The sequence below is a fragment of the Oryza glaberrima genome, chromosome 10, assembly GCF_000147395.1.
Source record: "Oryza glaberrima chromosome 10, OglaRS2, whole genome shotgun sequence".
Lineage (NCBI taxonomy): Eukaryota > Viridiplantae > Streptophyta > Magnoliopsida > Poales > Poaceae > Oryza > Oryza glaberrima.
Genome location: NC_068335.1, coordinates 1,899,783 through 1,914,110, shown reverse-complemented (window position 1 = coordinate 1,914,110; position 14,328 = coordinate 1,899,783). Strand labels below are relative to the sequence as shown.

Genomic DNA, 14,328 nt, shown 5'->3' with positions numbered 1-14,328 from the left:
AAGTCATGTGTACATGACTCCAGCCACCATGATTTAAATCTTATACCCACGAATACTATATACGTGTAATTGCCCTTTCAATAGAAATTTAGAAAGGTCGTGATATGCCTCTGTATCCATCTATGCGTGTGCCTTTATAAGGGGTGTGCACTCACGGACACCTTACAATGGCCAATCAATATTCATCACCATAAAAATGGCCAATAAAAATTCATCGAGTTGATTTTAGTTTAGATTATCTTTTACTATCAAAGTTTTAAGTAGACCACTCTTTGCATAACATATTTTAAAGTGACATTATTGTAAAATTACTAAGTTAAAACAAAAAAGTTGGTCAAAGGGTAGTTCAAATGAAGCTTTGACAATTAATGATAGACTAATTTGCAATTTACTCCCGTTAAAATCACTACTTTACTTACATACTTTTATTTCGATTAAATGGAAGGCACACACCAGCTAATAATTAATGTGCTACCATTTTGCTAATGAAGTTAGTGCGAGCGTATATAGCATAGTTAATGTCATAATGTGGCACGTATACTGTTTGTGAATACTTATTCTAAATTTAGAAAAATGGATTCCATGTTCAACATGTTTCATTGTTTCTGATATCTTTTAACGTTACTGATTGCAGGAAAGGAAAAAACTTAAACCTCAAAGAACAGTAATGATAGTTGCAATTCGTGATTATGATAATGAGGTCAGTTTAATTATTCGTGCACATATGTGGCAGTATTTACTATCAACGTTTAAAATTTTTCATTAGACCTTGCAATACATTTAAGCAGGTATAGAGATCTGTTAAAAATTAATCATTTCACTGTTTTGGTGCAGACTCCAGAACATGTACTGATAAATCAACAAGCCAATACTCTGACGACGGTACTTTCTATACCTAATCCACTTTTTGTGAATTGTCTACGGAATAACGATAAGCTAACAATTAAAATTAAAGTTTATGCAGATATGGAATTCTGTTAATCCACATTTGGACTTATCGGAGTACCTCGAGGTGAGTTTACTACATAAGAACTTTTTTTAACGGATAGCGGCAACAAAATGCTGTCACCACCTAATTAATTAATATCCTTAATATATGAAATATATTCTATAAGCATAAATATACCGTGGACACCAACTAAAAAATTCTAAAAAAATTATACTACTCTATCCTAGATTAATGAATGCTACTTCTCACCTTCAACCTTTGTAAAAAAAAATTGTACTTGTAATTATGTGGAACCAACAAATTAATTACATCTCCTCACCCGTTGCCTTATCCTCTCCCCCCTCCACTCAATGCTCCTTTTAATCATTATTATATATGGAATATATGCGTGTAGTATGTTCATTAACTAGAGTTATTATAGTCATTTGTGTATGCTTCTAATTTGTTCTTAATTATCTAAATAATTAATTTGGAACGGAGATTAGTATATGTCAATTAGTAGTAATATATTTATATTTATGTCGTCTAAGGTCTAATCTCCAAATTCATTATATATATTTAAAATAAAAAGACGAAAAAACTCGGACATATTTCCACCCTTAAAATTATCACAATTTTAATTTTTATACATCTAGAATATAATAAATTTGAGGTTAAAACTTTACACATAAATATAATAATATATTGAAAGTACATGCATATTTTTTTCTAAAATTTTGGTGAAATTTATTAGTTATTGTGTACGTGATGTATATGAAAAGCTTGTGTGCATATGATATATTTACCTTATAAGCATTGGCGGGGCCACCGCTCAGCTAGCCCGGGCTCGCTGGTAAAAACTTCATTAAATTTTAATATAGATGAGTAGATTGATAATGAAATTTCTATAACGAATGATAATTGAATTGAAGTTTGCCCAAGTAAAAAATGATAGTGTAAGACTATAAAAACAAAAAAAAAATCAACATCGCTTCATCAAATTAATTAGGATAAAACTCAATCTCCTTCTCCCCCTTCGCCACCACGAATCTCCATGCATCTCCTTGACCTGTTGCCCCTTCTTGCGCATCCTGTGTCTTTCCCCTTCCTTCTTTTCGGCTCCTTGGCGACCTGGTTCAGGCTGGATTCTATGGACCACCAAATCCAACCTTCCTGACCTCTCGGGCTGTAGGATCCTTTCAAGGCGGCTTTGGCCCTATTCAGAGAAACATAAGATTCTAAGAAATAGTTGGTTGATAGTCAGCTTATGAGAATTTGAAAAATCTGGGTTTTTCGGCCTCTGGTTTTTAGTTCTTTCTCTGGATTCTATAACTACATATTTTGAAAATCTGAATGAGAATCTACACTGTTTGGGGGAGCTGAGTTTCTATGAGAAATGCCCAACCAGCTTCTGCAGAAGCTACAACAGCTAGAATCACCCCCAATAGGGCCTTTATCCCAGCCGCAACCGCGAGAACGGCCCAAACTAGCTAATCCATACACCCCAAATCAGCCTCGGCTAAGACGGAGGGTACACCAGCTTACGATGATGGCTTAGGAAGAAAAAAAAACACCATTTTTTCATCAAATTTACATGAATATAAACGTTCCGAATGAAAAATGGTAGAAATATACCATGCATTGTCGCAGAGCGGAGAGGAAGTGAGAGACGCAGCGCGCAGTGAGGACGTGAGACCACGTGACCTCGCGGGGCAAGCACGCGAGACCGCGCGAACTCGCACGATTACTTGATCAATTAGTGTCATGCATAATTAATTAATTTTTGTTATTTATCTAATTTGCATAATTAGTACTCCCTCCGTATTTTAATGTATGACACCGTTGACTTTTTAACCAACGTTTGACCATTCGTTTTATTCAAATTTACTGTGAAAATATAAAAATATTTATCTCATTCTTAAAAAATATTTGATGATGAATCAAGTCACAGTAAAATAAATGATAATTACATAAATTTGTTGAATAAGACGAATGGTCAAACGTTGGATGAAAAGTCAACAACGTCGTACATTAAAATATGGAAGTAGTACTAATTACTCCCTCCGTATTTTAATATATGACGCGTTGACTTTTTGACAAACGTTTGATCTTTTATCTTATTCAAAAAATTAATGTAATTATAATTTATTTTATTGTGATTTGATTTATCATCAAATGTTCTTTAAGCATGACATAAGTATTTTTATATTTGCATAAAATTTTTGAATAAGATGAGTGGTCAAACGTTAGTTAAAAAGTCAATGGCGTCATACATTAAAATACGGAGAGAGTAAAATTAATTAATTAGCAATTAGGATTATTACTTGTGTCATTAGCATCATTCCGGCCGGTACGTGTCGCTTCGGCAACAAGCGAGACTGAGTTGTCGTCGCTAGCCCAAGCAGCAAAACCGAGCGCTCTCCCCGCTCTCACTATGCGAGATTGCTTCTCATCATGCCATCATCACTATCAACGTGTTGGTATCGTGATTTCGTCGCAATTTCGCACTGCCGAATCGCAACGATGATCTATTCGATCGTGTAAATCCATTTGAATCTCGTATATCTGTTTGAAAAAAAAATTCAAATTCTTTTAGCTTAGGAAGACGGTGGCGGCGGCTTCAATGCTGAACATCTGCCAACGTACATCTCTCCAAGGCTTGGCACATGTGAGCGTGTCGTCCTCGGCGGCAGCGGCACTTGAGCAGAACAGTGCCTGGCTTCCGCAGTCTTTTTCATCAATATATTGTTTTTAAACATTTTATAAAAAATAGAAAAATATCCGTGCGTTGTAATAGGTCAAGATTATTTTAATCATATTATTATTAGATTATTTTTCTAAAATATATATGAGATTTTTTATTTTGGTAGTATCAATATCTAATACGAAACTCTCATTGAGACGATGGCTTTCTTACGTGCTAGCAAGAAAATTAGTTGTCCGACTATTATTTCAAATTAGCTGTCCGACTATTATTTCAAATTAGCATGCAAGTTTTTTTTTAAAAAAACTCTTTATATATTTTTAAAAACGAACAAATTTAAAACCGATTTAAATATGACGATATACCAAAGTATATGTGAAAACATATTACAGTATAAAATCAAATTAATATTTAGATGACCTTACAATAGAAACTAGCCTATTGACTTTGCGTTACAACGGTCTTTTAATTAATAAATATCATTAGCCCGTTATTATTATTATTATTATTATTATTATTATTATTATTATTATTATTATTATTATTATTTACTTACATCATATCTAATTATTTATATATTTGGCATATGGCCCCTTTGGCTGTACATAGTTTTTTTGGCAACTTTTGCTACAGATACTCAAAGTTTGTGGTATTTGCTATGAGACACCTAAAGAACGAGTATTTTCTTATCGATATTACAAAATATAGAAGTTAGCTACTGGACATCCAATTTATTATTTTATTATTTTCGGTGAAAATAGAAAGAAACAACATTGAAAGTACCGAAATGCCCCCTGGGCACTGTCCTTCTTCCTTCCTTTTTTTTTTGGGGGAATTTAACTATTTGCCGCTTTCACTCTAAAGTGCAAAAAGTGGCAAAAAGTTAAAAAACTTCTCTCTCCAATGGCAAATTATTAAGTGCATTTCTAAGAAGGGTATTTGGTTAATTGTCAAACGTAAAAGTGGCAAATAGTTAAATTCCCCCTTTTCTTTCTTCTCTCTTTTCTTCTCTTCAATTATTTTTGCTCCCGTCGTGCGGCGTCGTCGGTGGCGTGGGCATGTACGTTCACCGTCGGTAGCAGCTTCTCCTTCCACGCGCACGACTTGAGCTACTCGAGGACGACGTGCGGCGACTTCGCCTTGCCGGTGGTCGAAGACGCGCACCTGGACGCCGACCAGCTGCTGCCACGCCGGCGCGAGGTACACGCTGTAGTACAGCGGTGTGGTTGGCCTGGGGGAACAGGTAGCGGCCGAGGTAGTGGAACACGGCGCCACGCTCCGGGAAGAGCGCGTCGAGCTCGTCCTGGAACCTGGTGACCAGGAACAGCGATGGCACGATGTAGGTGTCCGTCCTCATCACCAGCCGCTGGTCGTCGTCGCAGAAGAACATCTTGTCGTCGTCGCCGTAGTCGTGGTTCAGGTGGAGGTACGCGAACGCCGGCATCTGGGCCGCGGGCATGTCACCGTCGCTCCCGTCCGTCCCGAGCACCTTGTTCTTCATCATGTTGCCATAGCTCTCGGCGGTGTCGGCGCTAAAGTTCGCGTAGCTACGACACCAGCGGGGAAGTCGCACGGGAGCAGCCACATCGTGCGTCGGCCTCGGTGGCGCTGCCCTTGCCGCTCCCGTCTTTTAGCCGCTGCACGGCGCGGTTGTACGACTCGGTCTCTGGAGCTCCTCGTGCATCCGCAGCCGTGTGACGAGGTGCGGAGATGGTCGTCGGCCCGGGTTCTGGCAGTACAGGGATGACTCCTACCTGCTGCAGCATGATTATTTCTCATCGAATCCTTCGGGCAATAGGCCGTACGTCGAGAAGTTTGTCAGCCGCGCTTCGTGCCAATGGAATCGATTTAGGAAAATTTTGCTACATTGCTCCTCCTCCGAACCACCTCCGCCATTGCAGCGACGACCAAGAGCAAATTTATCATTAATGAGAATTTCTCTCTCCAATTTCTTCGGAAATAATAAAATAAGACCGAGAGTGTCCGACAGCTAATTACTATTTTTTTTGCCTAACAGGAAATTTGCGTTCATACGGTGTCTACTAGCTAATTACACATTTTTTGAGTGTCATGTAGTAAATTTTGCCTTTTTTTTTCTTCCCGCAATATAGTAGAAAGTTGGTGATGAGCGTGATTGACATGTGGATGCTTTAGCGCAATATATCTTTTCTATACTCCTTATAAAAAGTAGTTGTGATGGTGGTACCCCTACTACCAACTCCCAATATTTTTTATGGAAAAAGCACGAATTACCCTCCCAAACTATCATGGTCGACTGAATTACCCCTTAAACCGTAAAACCAGACATTTTATATTCTGAACAATTTATACCGGACGAATAACCCCCAGGCTCAATCCGGAGCGGTTTTAGTCCTACGTGGCCGCACACGTGGCACCAGCCTCACATGTTAGCCTCCACTTCATCCTCCCTCTCTTATGAAGCTAGTGGGCCTGCAGAGATGCCGATGCCTCTGCCCCATGGTCTGGCCACCACCGCCAAGCACCCGCGCCATCATCCCCATCTCGAACCCCACCTCCTTCAGCCGATCATCACCGCCGTTGCCCCTATCCAACCGCTGGAAAGAGAGGGAGGGAGGGAGGGAGAGAGAGAGAGAGAGAAGCGGCGGCGGCGGTGGTGGCGGCATCACTGACGGTGGCGCCCTCTAGACAAAGTCAGAGCAAGAGGAGGATGGCAGGAGAGTGGCAGTGGTGGCATTAGGAGAGGAAAAGTGAAAGTTGGGCTTTGGCAAGGCAGGATCCGACGAGGAGAGGGTCGTCCATTGGTGCCCCTCTTGCTCTCTTCCCTCGGAGGCGAGGCGATCCTCACCACTGCCGCTGCCTAGAGTGCCATCCCATCCGTGCTGTCACGCCCAGAAATTTAGCCCAAATTTCCAGACTATTTTGTGTATTAAATCCCTGTCCAGAACCAGCCAGGGTACACAAAACAACAAGTAATATACAGTTCCAAACGTAAATAAAAGCGTAAAATACTTACAGAAGAGGCACTTAGTCCTCACAACAAAAAGAAAACAGCAGCAGCGGAAAAGGCGATCCTAGCGGGGCTTTAGCTCCACTCCACAGGCAAAACTCAACTGGGGTTTGAGCCTTGGTTTTCTAACTTCGTCTTCAGCTCAGAAGCACTACACTTCTGAAAAGGGGGAATAATAGCAAGGCTGAGTACAACCACCGTACTCAGCAAGCCACACCAATGATGCAGACGTGCAAGGGGATACAAGGACGGTTTGTGGCTATTTGCATAAAGGCGGTTGTAAAACATTTTATTGAGCAAAATGGTAAAACTGTTGAGTAATTAAAGTAACATTAAATCTCCACTGATCAACGCTACACCACGTTGAACTGGCCCAACCAACCCACCTGAACTACAGTGCATTGAGTCGATTTATTAAGGTGGGACTAATCACGGTGAATCTGGTCGACCGCCCATAACCGCGGGTACGGCTATTCGAATAGTTTTACTCTAGCTAGAGGTGTACAACTGTATCCATAAGACACAGCCCCACGACACGTTTCTGTGCACCGACATGCCACCATGACATACCGGAAAGAGGCCGTAACAGGACCCTTCGCATAACCCCCTCTAACCGATCGCACCACACCTCAGGGTTCGCCCCCGTCCCCAGCAGGCAACGGGCAGCCCCCCTCTCGTGTTGCGGTGAATCCGGAAGCCGATCAACCGGACACCCCGGCCGACTCAACTCCATCACGCCCACCCTCGCCTGGGTACGTCGGCTAGAGGAAAGCTACACTACAAGCCCAGCCGTTGCCCACGCTGGCTTGTGGTAAGCACGATAAATTCTTCCAGAGTTTCCCGCGAACCAGTCCTTAATTGCCATGGGTGCAACTAGCAAAACCATGCACCCACAGCCCACCATTCAGTCGCATTTTAGTTGGATAATTACGGCCATGAAGCATGGCCAGATGTCTCGAGCACGTAACTCATTCTGATACTAAAAAGGTCTAATACTGTAATTATCCCATCAACTGAGCTAGTGGTAATTAAGCATGGCTAAGCATATAGTTCTAGCTAGGTCACATAAGTAACATGAGCTAGTTTATTTATTACCCAAGGTTAACAAAAGACATATATCAAGTAAACATAACACAAGCAAGCAGATAGGTAATACCCGGATCCCATGTAATTAGCAAGACATGCATGTTTATTTGCAAACGGTAAAACATTTATAAATTGGGATCAACATGCTCAAGGGGAATGTGTGACTTGCCTTGCTTCTTCAAAACAATCTTCCGAACTCTTTTCCTCGCGACCGCGGACTTCCGAAACGACGGATTCTACACGCTAGCATGCAAAATGAGGAAGAACACTAATAAAAACCAAGGAAATAGTACATAAAAAGTAAACGAACATGTAGAGCTCAATTTTAGATGAATTTTGCAAGTTGAATGGCTCAATTCGGAGTTCGAATGAATTAGATATGAATTTTAGAAGTTTTGAGCCATTTAAATGGATTTCTATAATTATTACCAATTTATTGCGCAATTATTAATTATTTTCTCAAAGGAAAAGATCATCGCTGACGTCAGCAAGGGGCAGCCGGGGCCGACACGTGGGCCCCACACGTCAGTGAGCAAAGGGGACAGGCGCACGATGGACACGGTCCACCGCAGCCTCGGGTGCACGTCCACCATGTGGACGGCCCAGATCGGCCCGAGCCGATCGGGCGGCCGAGGGGAGCGGCGGCCAAGGGCACTGGCGCGGCACAAAGCCGGCCCGGCCGAGCCAAGGGGCGGCGGCGGCACGCGGCCACCGGCGGCAGCAGCCGGCGACGTGGAACGACGGCGGGTGGCCGGAGGACAGCGGCACGCACGGGGGACGGCGACGCACCTCAAGAGGCGGCAGCCGGCAAGAAAGGGGGACGGGAAAAAAAGGGGAGGGAGGAGAGGTCCTCACCGAAAGCGGCGGCCGGCGCGGAGGAAGATGACGGCGACGACGATTGCTCGATGGCGGCTGGCGAGGACGGAGGGCGGACGAGGTTGCCCTTGACCTGCGGAAGGAGAAGAGGGAGTTAGGGAGGGGAGAACCGATGCGGGGTGACTGGAAATGAAGGCCGATGGCGACGACGAGAGGTGGGGCTCACCGGCGAACTTAGAGGATGAGTTGGAGCAGCGGAAGAAGACGACCGAGCAGCGGACGAGGTGAGGGCGAGCACTGCGAACGCGCCAGAGGCAGCAGCACGGCCGGGCGAGGTCCCCCTCACCGGCAAGGAGCGGCTGGAGCGCTGTGGAAGCGGAGGTAGCTCGGCTCTGCGGTGGGAGGTGGTTCCGGTGGTGAATGGGAGGGATGAGGCGGCGGCCGGGCTTGCCCTTGCGGCGGCGAAGCCGGCGGTGGATGCGGCGCAGCACGGAAGCGGCGGGAGCGGCGGTAGCGCGCGGCTGGAGGGCGCCGGCGGTGGTGGAGCTCGGGGTCGACGGTGGAAGCAGTGCTCGGGCTACCGAATGAAGGGGCGGAGCGGCGGCCGAGGCGTGGCACTACGCGGCGCAGCTTTTGGTGGCGGTGGCGCAGCGCGGCTGCGACAGGAACAGCGGTGGCGGGCGGCTGGAGTTCGCCGGGGAGCGGCGGAGAGAGGGAGCACGGTGGGGAGGTGGCTAGGAGGCGCGGGGTGCTCGGGGAGAGGGGAAAACGGATGACGGGAGGCACGTGAGTCGTTTATATAGGTCCCGGAGGGGGAGAACGTGGCCGGGAGAGGCGGATTTGAAGGGGGAAGAGGCGCCGGCGACGTGGGCGAGTGGCGGAGCAAACCGGCGCCGGTTTTTGGGGGAAGTGGGGGAGGAGAGTGGAGGAGGTGGAGGGGATGCGGTTGCTCTCGGTTCGGATGCGAGCGCGCGAACGGGAGGACGCGAAAATGGCGGCGTCGTGGGCGGCAATGGCGGCCACGAGCGGCTGCTGGCTGGGATGGAGGGAGGTTGGGGATGACAGGCGGGGCCCATGGGTCCCACACGTTGGCTGGAGAGAGAGGAGGGAAACCAGGGAGGCAAAGCAGACTTCTCTCAAGGCCTGGGCCGGCCGAGAGAGGGAGGAGGCGCGCGGCCCGGGAAGGGGGAGGGGATTTTGGGCCAAGCCCGAAGGGAGGAGAGGGAAATTATTTGGTTTTCTTTTTATTTAATTGATTAAATGAACTTTGTGACTTTTAAAATTATTTCTCGAGCTCCGAAAATTCGCGGGAAATTTCAGAGAGTATTTTAGCGCACAAAGAATATTACAAAATATTCTCGGCCAATGATTTTTAAAGGAAATTTTAAATTCCCTCAATAATTCACTTGATTAAATTGCTTTAACTTTTATTTAATTTCTAGAAAATGCATTATTTAATGATTTTTAATCCCGAACGAAAATCGCGGCGTTACACGCGCCCGCCACCGACCAAAGCCACCCAACTGCGCCCGTCGCAGCTTACTGCCGACCCGTTCCCCCTCCCGACGTGCTGCCGCCAACCGGAGTTGGAGGGGATGCGGAAGGGGGAAAGGGGAGTTGAGGTGGATGGCCAGATGGGGAAGGGGAGGAGATGGTGGTGGAATTGGAGGTCAGCGCACCCAACAGCGTCGCCAAGATTTTCCATTGGAAGACGAGGTGCCTCAGTCTCCTGCCACCGCCCACCGCGTCGACGCCTCTGGCCACCACCCGCAGCGTCGATGCCTTCGGCTATCACCCGCCTTCTCCGCAGCGCCCCCGGCCACCACCCGCTCGCCACCACGCCCCCACATCACCCGCCGGGATCTACCATTGGGGGATGGGGGGTGGGAGGGGAGGGAGATCGGAGGGGGAGAAGAGGTGGCTGCCACCCACCTTTCCGATGCCCCCGCCTCGCCCGCCATCGGACACCTTCGAGCGCCGCCACCCACCGCTTGTCCCCACGTCGCCATGCGTGCTTTGCAAGGGAGAGATGGGGGGAGAGGGGAAGAGAAAGTATGACAGATGGGTCCCACCATTTTTTTTAAAGAAAATGCTGACTAGATTGTCACGCGTACGTCACGTAGGATAAAACTGCTCTGGATTAGGTCGAAGGGGATAATTTGACCAATATTGGAAGTTCAGGGTAAGCAATGTTTGGTTTTTGGTTCATGGGGTAATTCGGTCAACCACGATAGATAGGGGGTAATTTGTACTTTTTCCTACTTTTAAGGGAAAATGGCATGTGGGGTTATAGGTCATATATCAACTACTCCCATCAACTCTCTACTTTTCTAGAAGAAAAAAAATATTAGTGTGGGACTAAAAAAGTATACATATGATTAATAAATATGTAGAAATGATAATAGCATGTTAATGATAATTTTCTTTAACTAAAATCTCGTTGCAACATAGAAGCAATTTACTAGTAACCTTTAGAAATGCATTGAGTTGATGGTGAGAGTGGTGATATTCATTGCGCACTACGGCCGTGCTGCTCTCTTTAAAAGGAGTATGATATAGAACACCGCTGCTGTGCACGCTGGCATGTCCATGCGACAACGCGTGTAGGCATGCATAGGATAGAACGGACGGCTAATGCACGATTAATTAGTTCCAAAGTTTTTTTCCAAACTTCCAACTTTCCATCACATCAAACCTTTCATACACTCACAACTTTTCAGCTACATCGTTCCAATGTCAACCAACTTTCCAAACTTTAGTGTGAACTAAACACAACCTTAATAACGAAATACCAGGTGGCAAGGGGATTATATTTTTATGCCTGAACTTAGTGCGTGACAGAAATGCAATTTAATTCAAAATTTTAATTGCTTTATATATATTTACACATGTTCTATTCCTCTATATGCAGTTGGAGTATAGGACTTTCCCTCATCATAGGCATGGGAGAGAAGAATTCGAGCAAAAGGTATATGGTAGGAGTATTCTTGTTATTTTTTTTATTATACTATTAATTAGGCTGACTTCTTTTCAGCAACCTTAAACAACAACTTAATTGTTTTATATTAGCATGTTTTTGGGCTACTAAACAAATGCACTATGTGCAAAACTTTTTTTATGTTTCTTTAAAAAAAAAATCAAACAATCTATTTTTCAAGTTTATCTGGACTCTGTTATATTATCCTTTATACATTATTACTTTTCTTGGATTTATCTAGGAAAAGTATTCAAATACGTTATACTTTTCTTGGAACATGTTTTGCAGTGTGCATCTCTGAGGGAATGGATCACTTCTGGAAACCTTGCTGGACGCCGACATCATGATATCTCAGCTAGGGTTTTTTCTGACAGCGCAGACAGAATATGGCGTGACGTACTGCTCAACAAGGAACTTAATCTTACATCTTACTATGTGAGTTGCTTCCGACAAAAATTTCAATCAGAAGCTCATATATCGTGTTCGTAAATCTTCAGGTTTTATATTTAAAAGTTCCTAACGCAACGTACACACTGCACAGGTAGTGTCCTCATATATGGTGTGCTACAAAGCGAAGAATAATCTTTTTTCTTCTATTCGATCAGAAGAGGTAACGGTACTTCTTACGTACTCCCACTGTTCCACGATGGTCTGAGTTTGTCCTAAGTCAAATAACTTAAAAAAGTTTATAGAAAAATATATAGAAACATCTACAAAATACAATTAGTTTTTATAAATGCACTATTAAATATTTTATAATATATTTGTTTTGGGATGAAATATTGTTCTATTTGTCTATAACTTTTTGTCAAACTTCAACAAGTCTACAACAAACCCAAACGACTAATCATAAGGAAAGGAGGGAGTAGTGATTATCCTTGTGACCATTATTTAGGGGTATGTTTGAAGAACTTAAAATTATGACAAGTAATTGATTAGTAGTCATCTTGTCGATAAATATATATGTTGATACCTCGTGTGTTGCTGTGAGACTTTGTCGATAAATATATGTGAGATAGTTAGCTAAGGCAACTATGGACTGAAAAACACATGGAAAGGAATATAAAGATGTTCATCAAGAATGGAAGTGCGTTTCAGGTTTTATTTTCTAAAACATGCATGCTGATCACCATTCAATTTCTAAAATTGTTAACTCAAGTCTTAGTATAGCAGCCAGAAATAACTTGGTCAATTAAGCAATAACGTAGGCTGCAGAAAGCTGGTGCATTGAGGATGTCACATTGCTAAATGGGCCTTGAAACAGAAAGAGTAAATTATACTAGCGGTTCTTAAACTTGTAACAAAGTTTCACTTAGATCCACAAACTTATAAAACATGCATCGATGTATCATTCTGGTCCAAAGTCTGGTTTGACCGTGGTCTTGCCTATGTGGCATGCCACGTGGATGATGACATGGCTAAATTTTCTTTTTTCCTTTTTTCTCCCCATCTTTTCTCTCCTTCCTCACCTCGCGTGGTGGATGAGGTTTCCGGTGACAGCACGTGCGCGGGTGGCGGCCGATAGCCGGCGAGGAGAGGAGCGGCGCGCGTGCTCGGGCGCCGGCCGACGAGAAAGGAATGGCGCGGGGGCGCGGCTGGCGGGAGGAGAGGAGCCGCAGGCAGAGACCGAGAGGGGAGGAGAGGGAGAGGCGACCGCCACCCGCGGCTCCTCTCCTCCCGCTGCGGCGACATCCGACTTCTCCCTCTACTTCCTCTCCCACCGCTGCCCTCACCGTCATCACCAACAAGTGCCATGGCTGGCCGCTCCTCCTTCCCCGCCGTTGGACGCCTCCTTCCCCACCTCCTCTCTGGCCGTCGACGTGCCGGCCCATCGCGTCCTCCTCCTGTGCGCCAGACGCCGCAGGGGAGGCCGGTTCTAGGGGAACGCCGCAGCGCTCGAGCGGAAGGAGGCAGAAGGGGATTCATAGCTTCGCCAAATGCCACAAGGGAGGCCGGATCTAGGCGGAAGGGAGAGGAAGGAGGCAAAGTGGAGAAATTAAAGGGATAAGAACGGAGAAAAAAAATTATATGTCATCTTCCATGTAGCATGCCATATAGGCAAGACCACGGTCAAACGAGATTTTGTACCGGGATGATACATTAAAGCAAGTTTAGGGATCTCGATGTGTGTTTTACAAGTTCGTGGACCTAAGTGAAACCTCGGTACAAGTTTAAGAACTGCTAGTGTAATTTACTCAAACAGAAACAAATAGCTGCAAACTGTAAAAATGATAGAACATAAAAAAAATTATATTGAACGTAGAGCATATCATATCTATTTAATAACTTTTTTTAAGCAAAAGGAGATGACATTCAACGACTGAAACCATCATGAAACATTAATTTTACCTCATTCTGTCGAGCTGCACACTTTTTCAGGTGAGAACAGATGAAATTATCCCTGCAAAATTATTTTTAATTTGATGAACTAAAGAAACATGCGGCTTTTGAATGATCGATGCATGGAATCAGTAACTAAGGAAAATGCTGATCCAAAAAGCACAAAAAGTTTATACACAGATATTGTACAATAACAATGCCTAGTGATCAGCAGGTATTAAGAAAACAAACGTGAGAACATAAAAGCGTGTTAGCGGGTTAATAGAAGTTCTGAACTGGATAATTTTATTTTGAGGGAAACCTCAAAAGGGCAACCTCATATAATAAAAGAGAAGAGAGTTGATTCAGTTTATAAGTGAAATCGAACAATAACCTTTCAACAACATAGTTAATTAAGGAAAAACGACAACAAGCTTGACATTATCAAAGTGAGCTAACCACGCAGACCGCGATACCCACATAGAAAGATCAGTGGTTCATCACGGGAA

At 44.4% G+C, this 14,328-nt stretch overlaps 1 protein-coding gene and 1 pseudogene across 3 annotated transcripts in view; one reads left to right on the top strand and one right to left on the bottom strand.

The window, feature by feature from the left end:
- The window catches only part of LOC127786206 (protein ROOT HAIR DEFECTIVE 3 homolog 1-like), a 38,068-nt gene that overhangs the window by 12,634 nt on the left and 11,106 nt on the right, over positions 1 to 14,328 (top strand). For all 3 annotated transcript variants that reach the window (XM_052313547.1, XM_052313546.1, XM_052313548.1), the window contains 6 exons: positions 635 to 700; positions 835 to 882; positions 965 to 1,012; positions 11,435 to 11,491; positions 11,789 to 11,935; positions 12,042 to 12,110. In XM_052313547.1, coding sequence (XP_052169507.1) covers positions 635 to 700; positions 835 to 882; positions 965 to 1,012; positions 11,435 to 11,491; positions 11,789 to 11,935; positions 12,042 to 12,110 — 435 coding nt within the window. The remainder of the gene's footprint in view (positions 1 to 634; positions 701 to 834; positions 883 to 964; positions 1,013 to 11,434; positions 11,492 to 11,788; positions 11,936 to 12,041; positions 12,111 to 14,328) is intronic.
- Positions 4,372 to 5,614, bottom strand: LOC127786207 (fucosyltransferase 2-like; annotated as a pseudogene).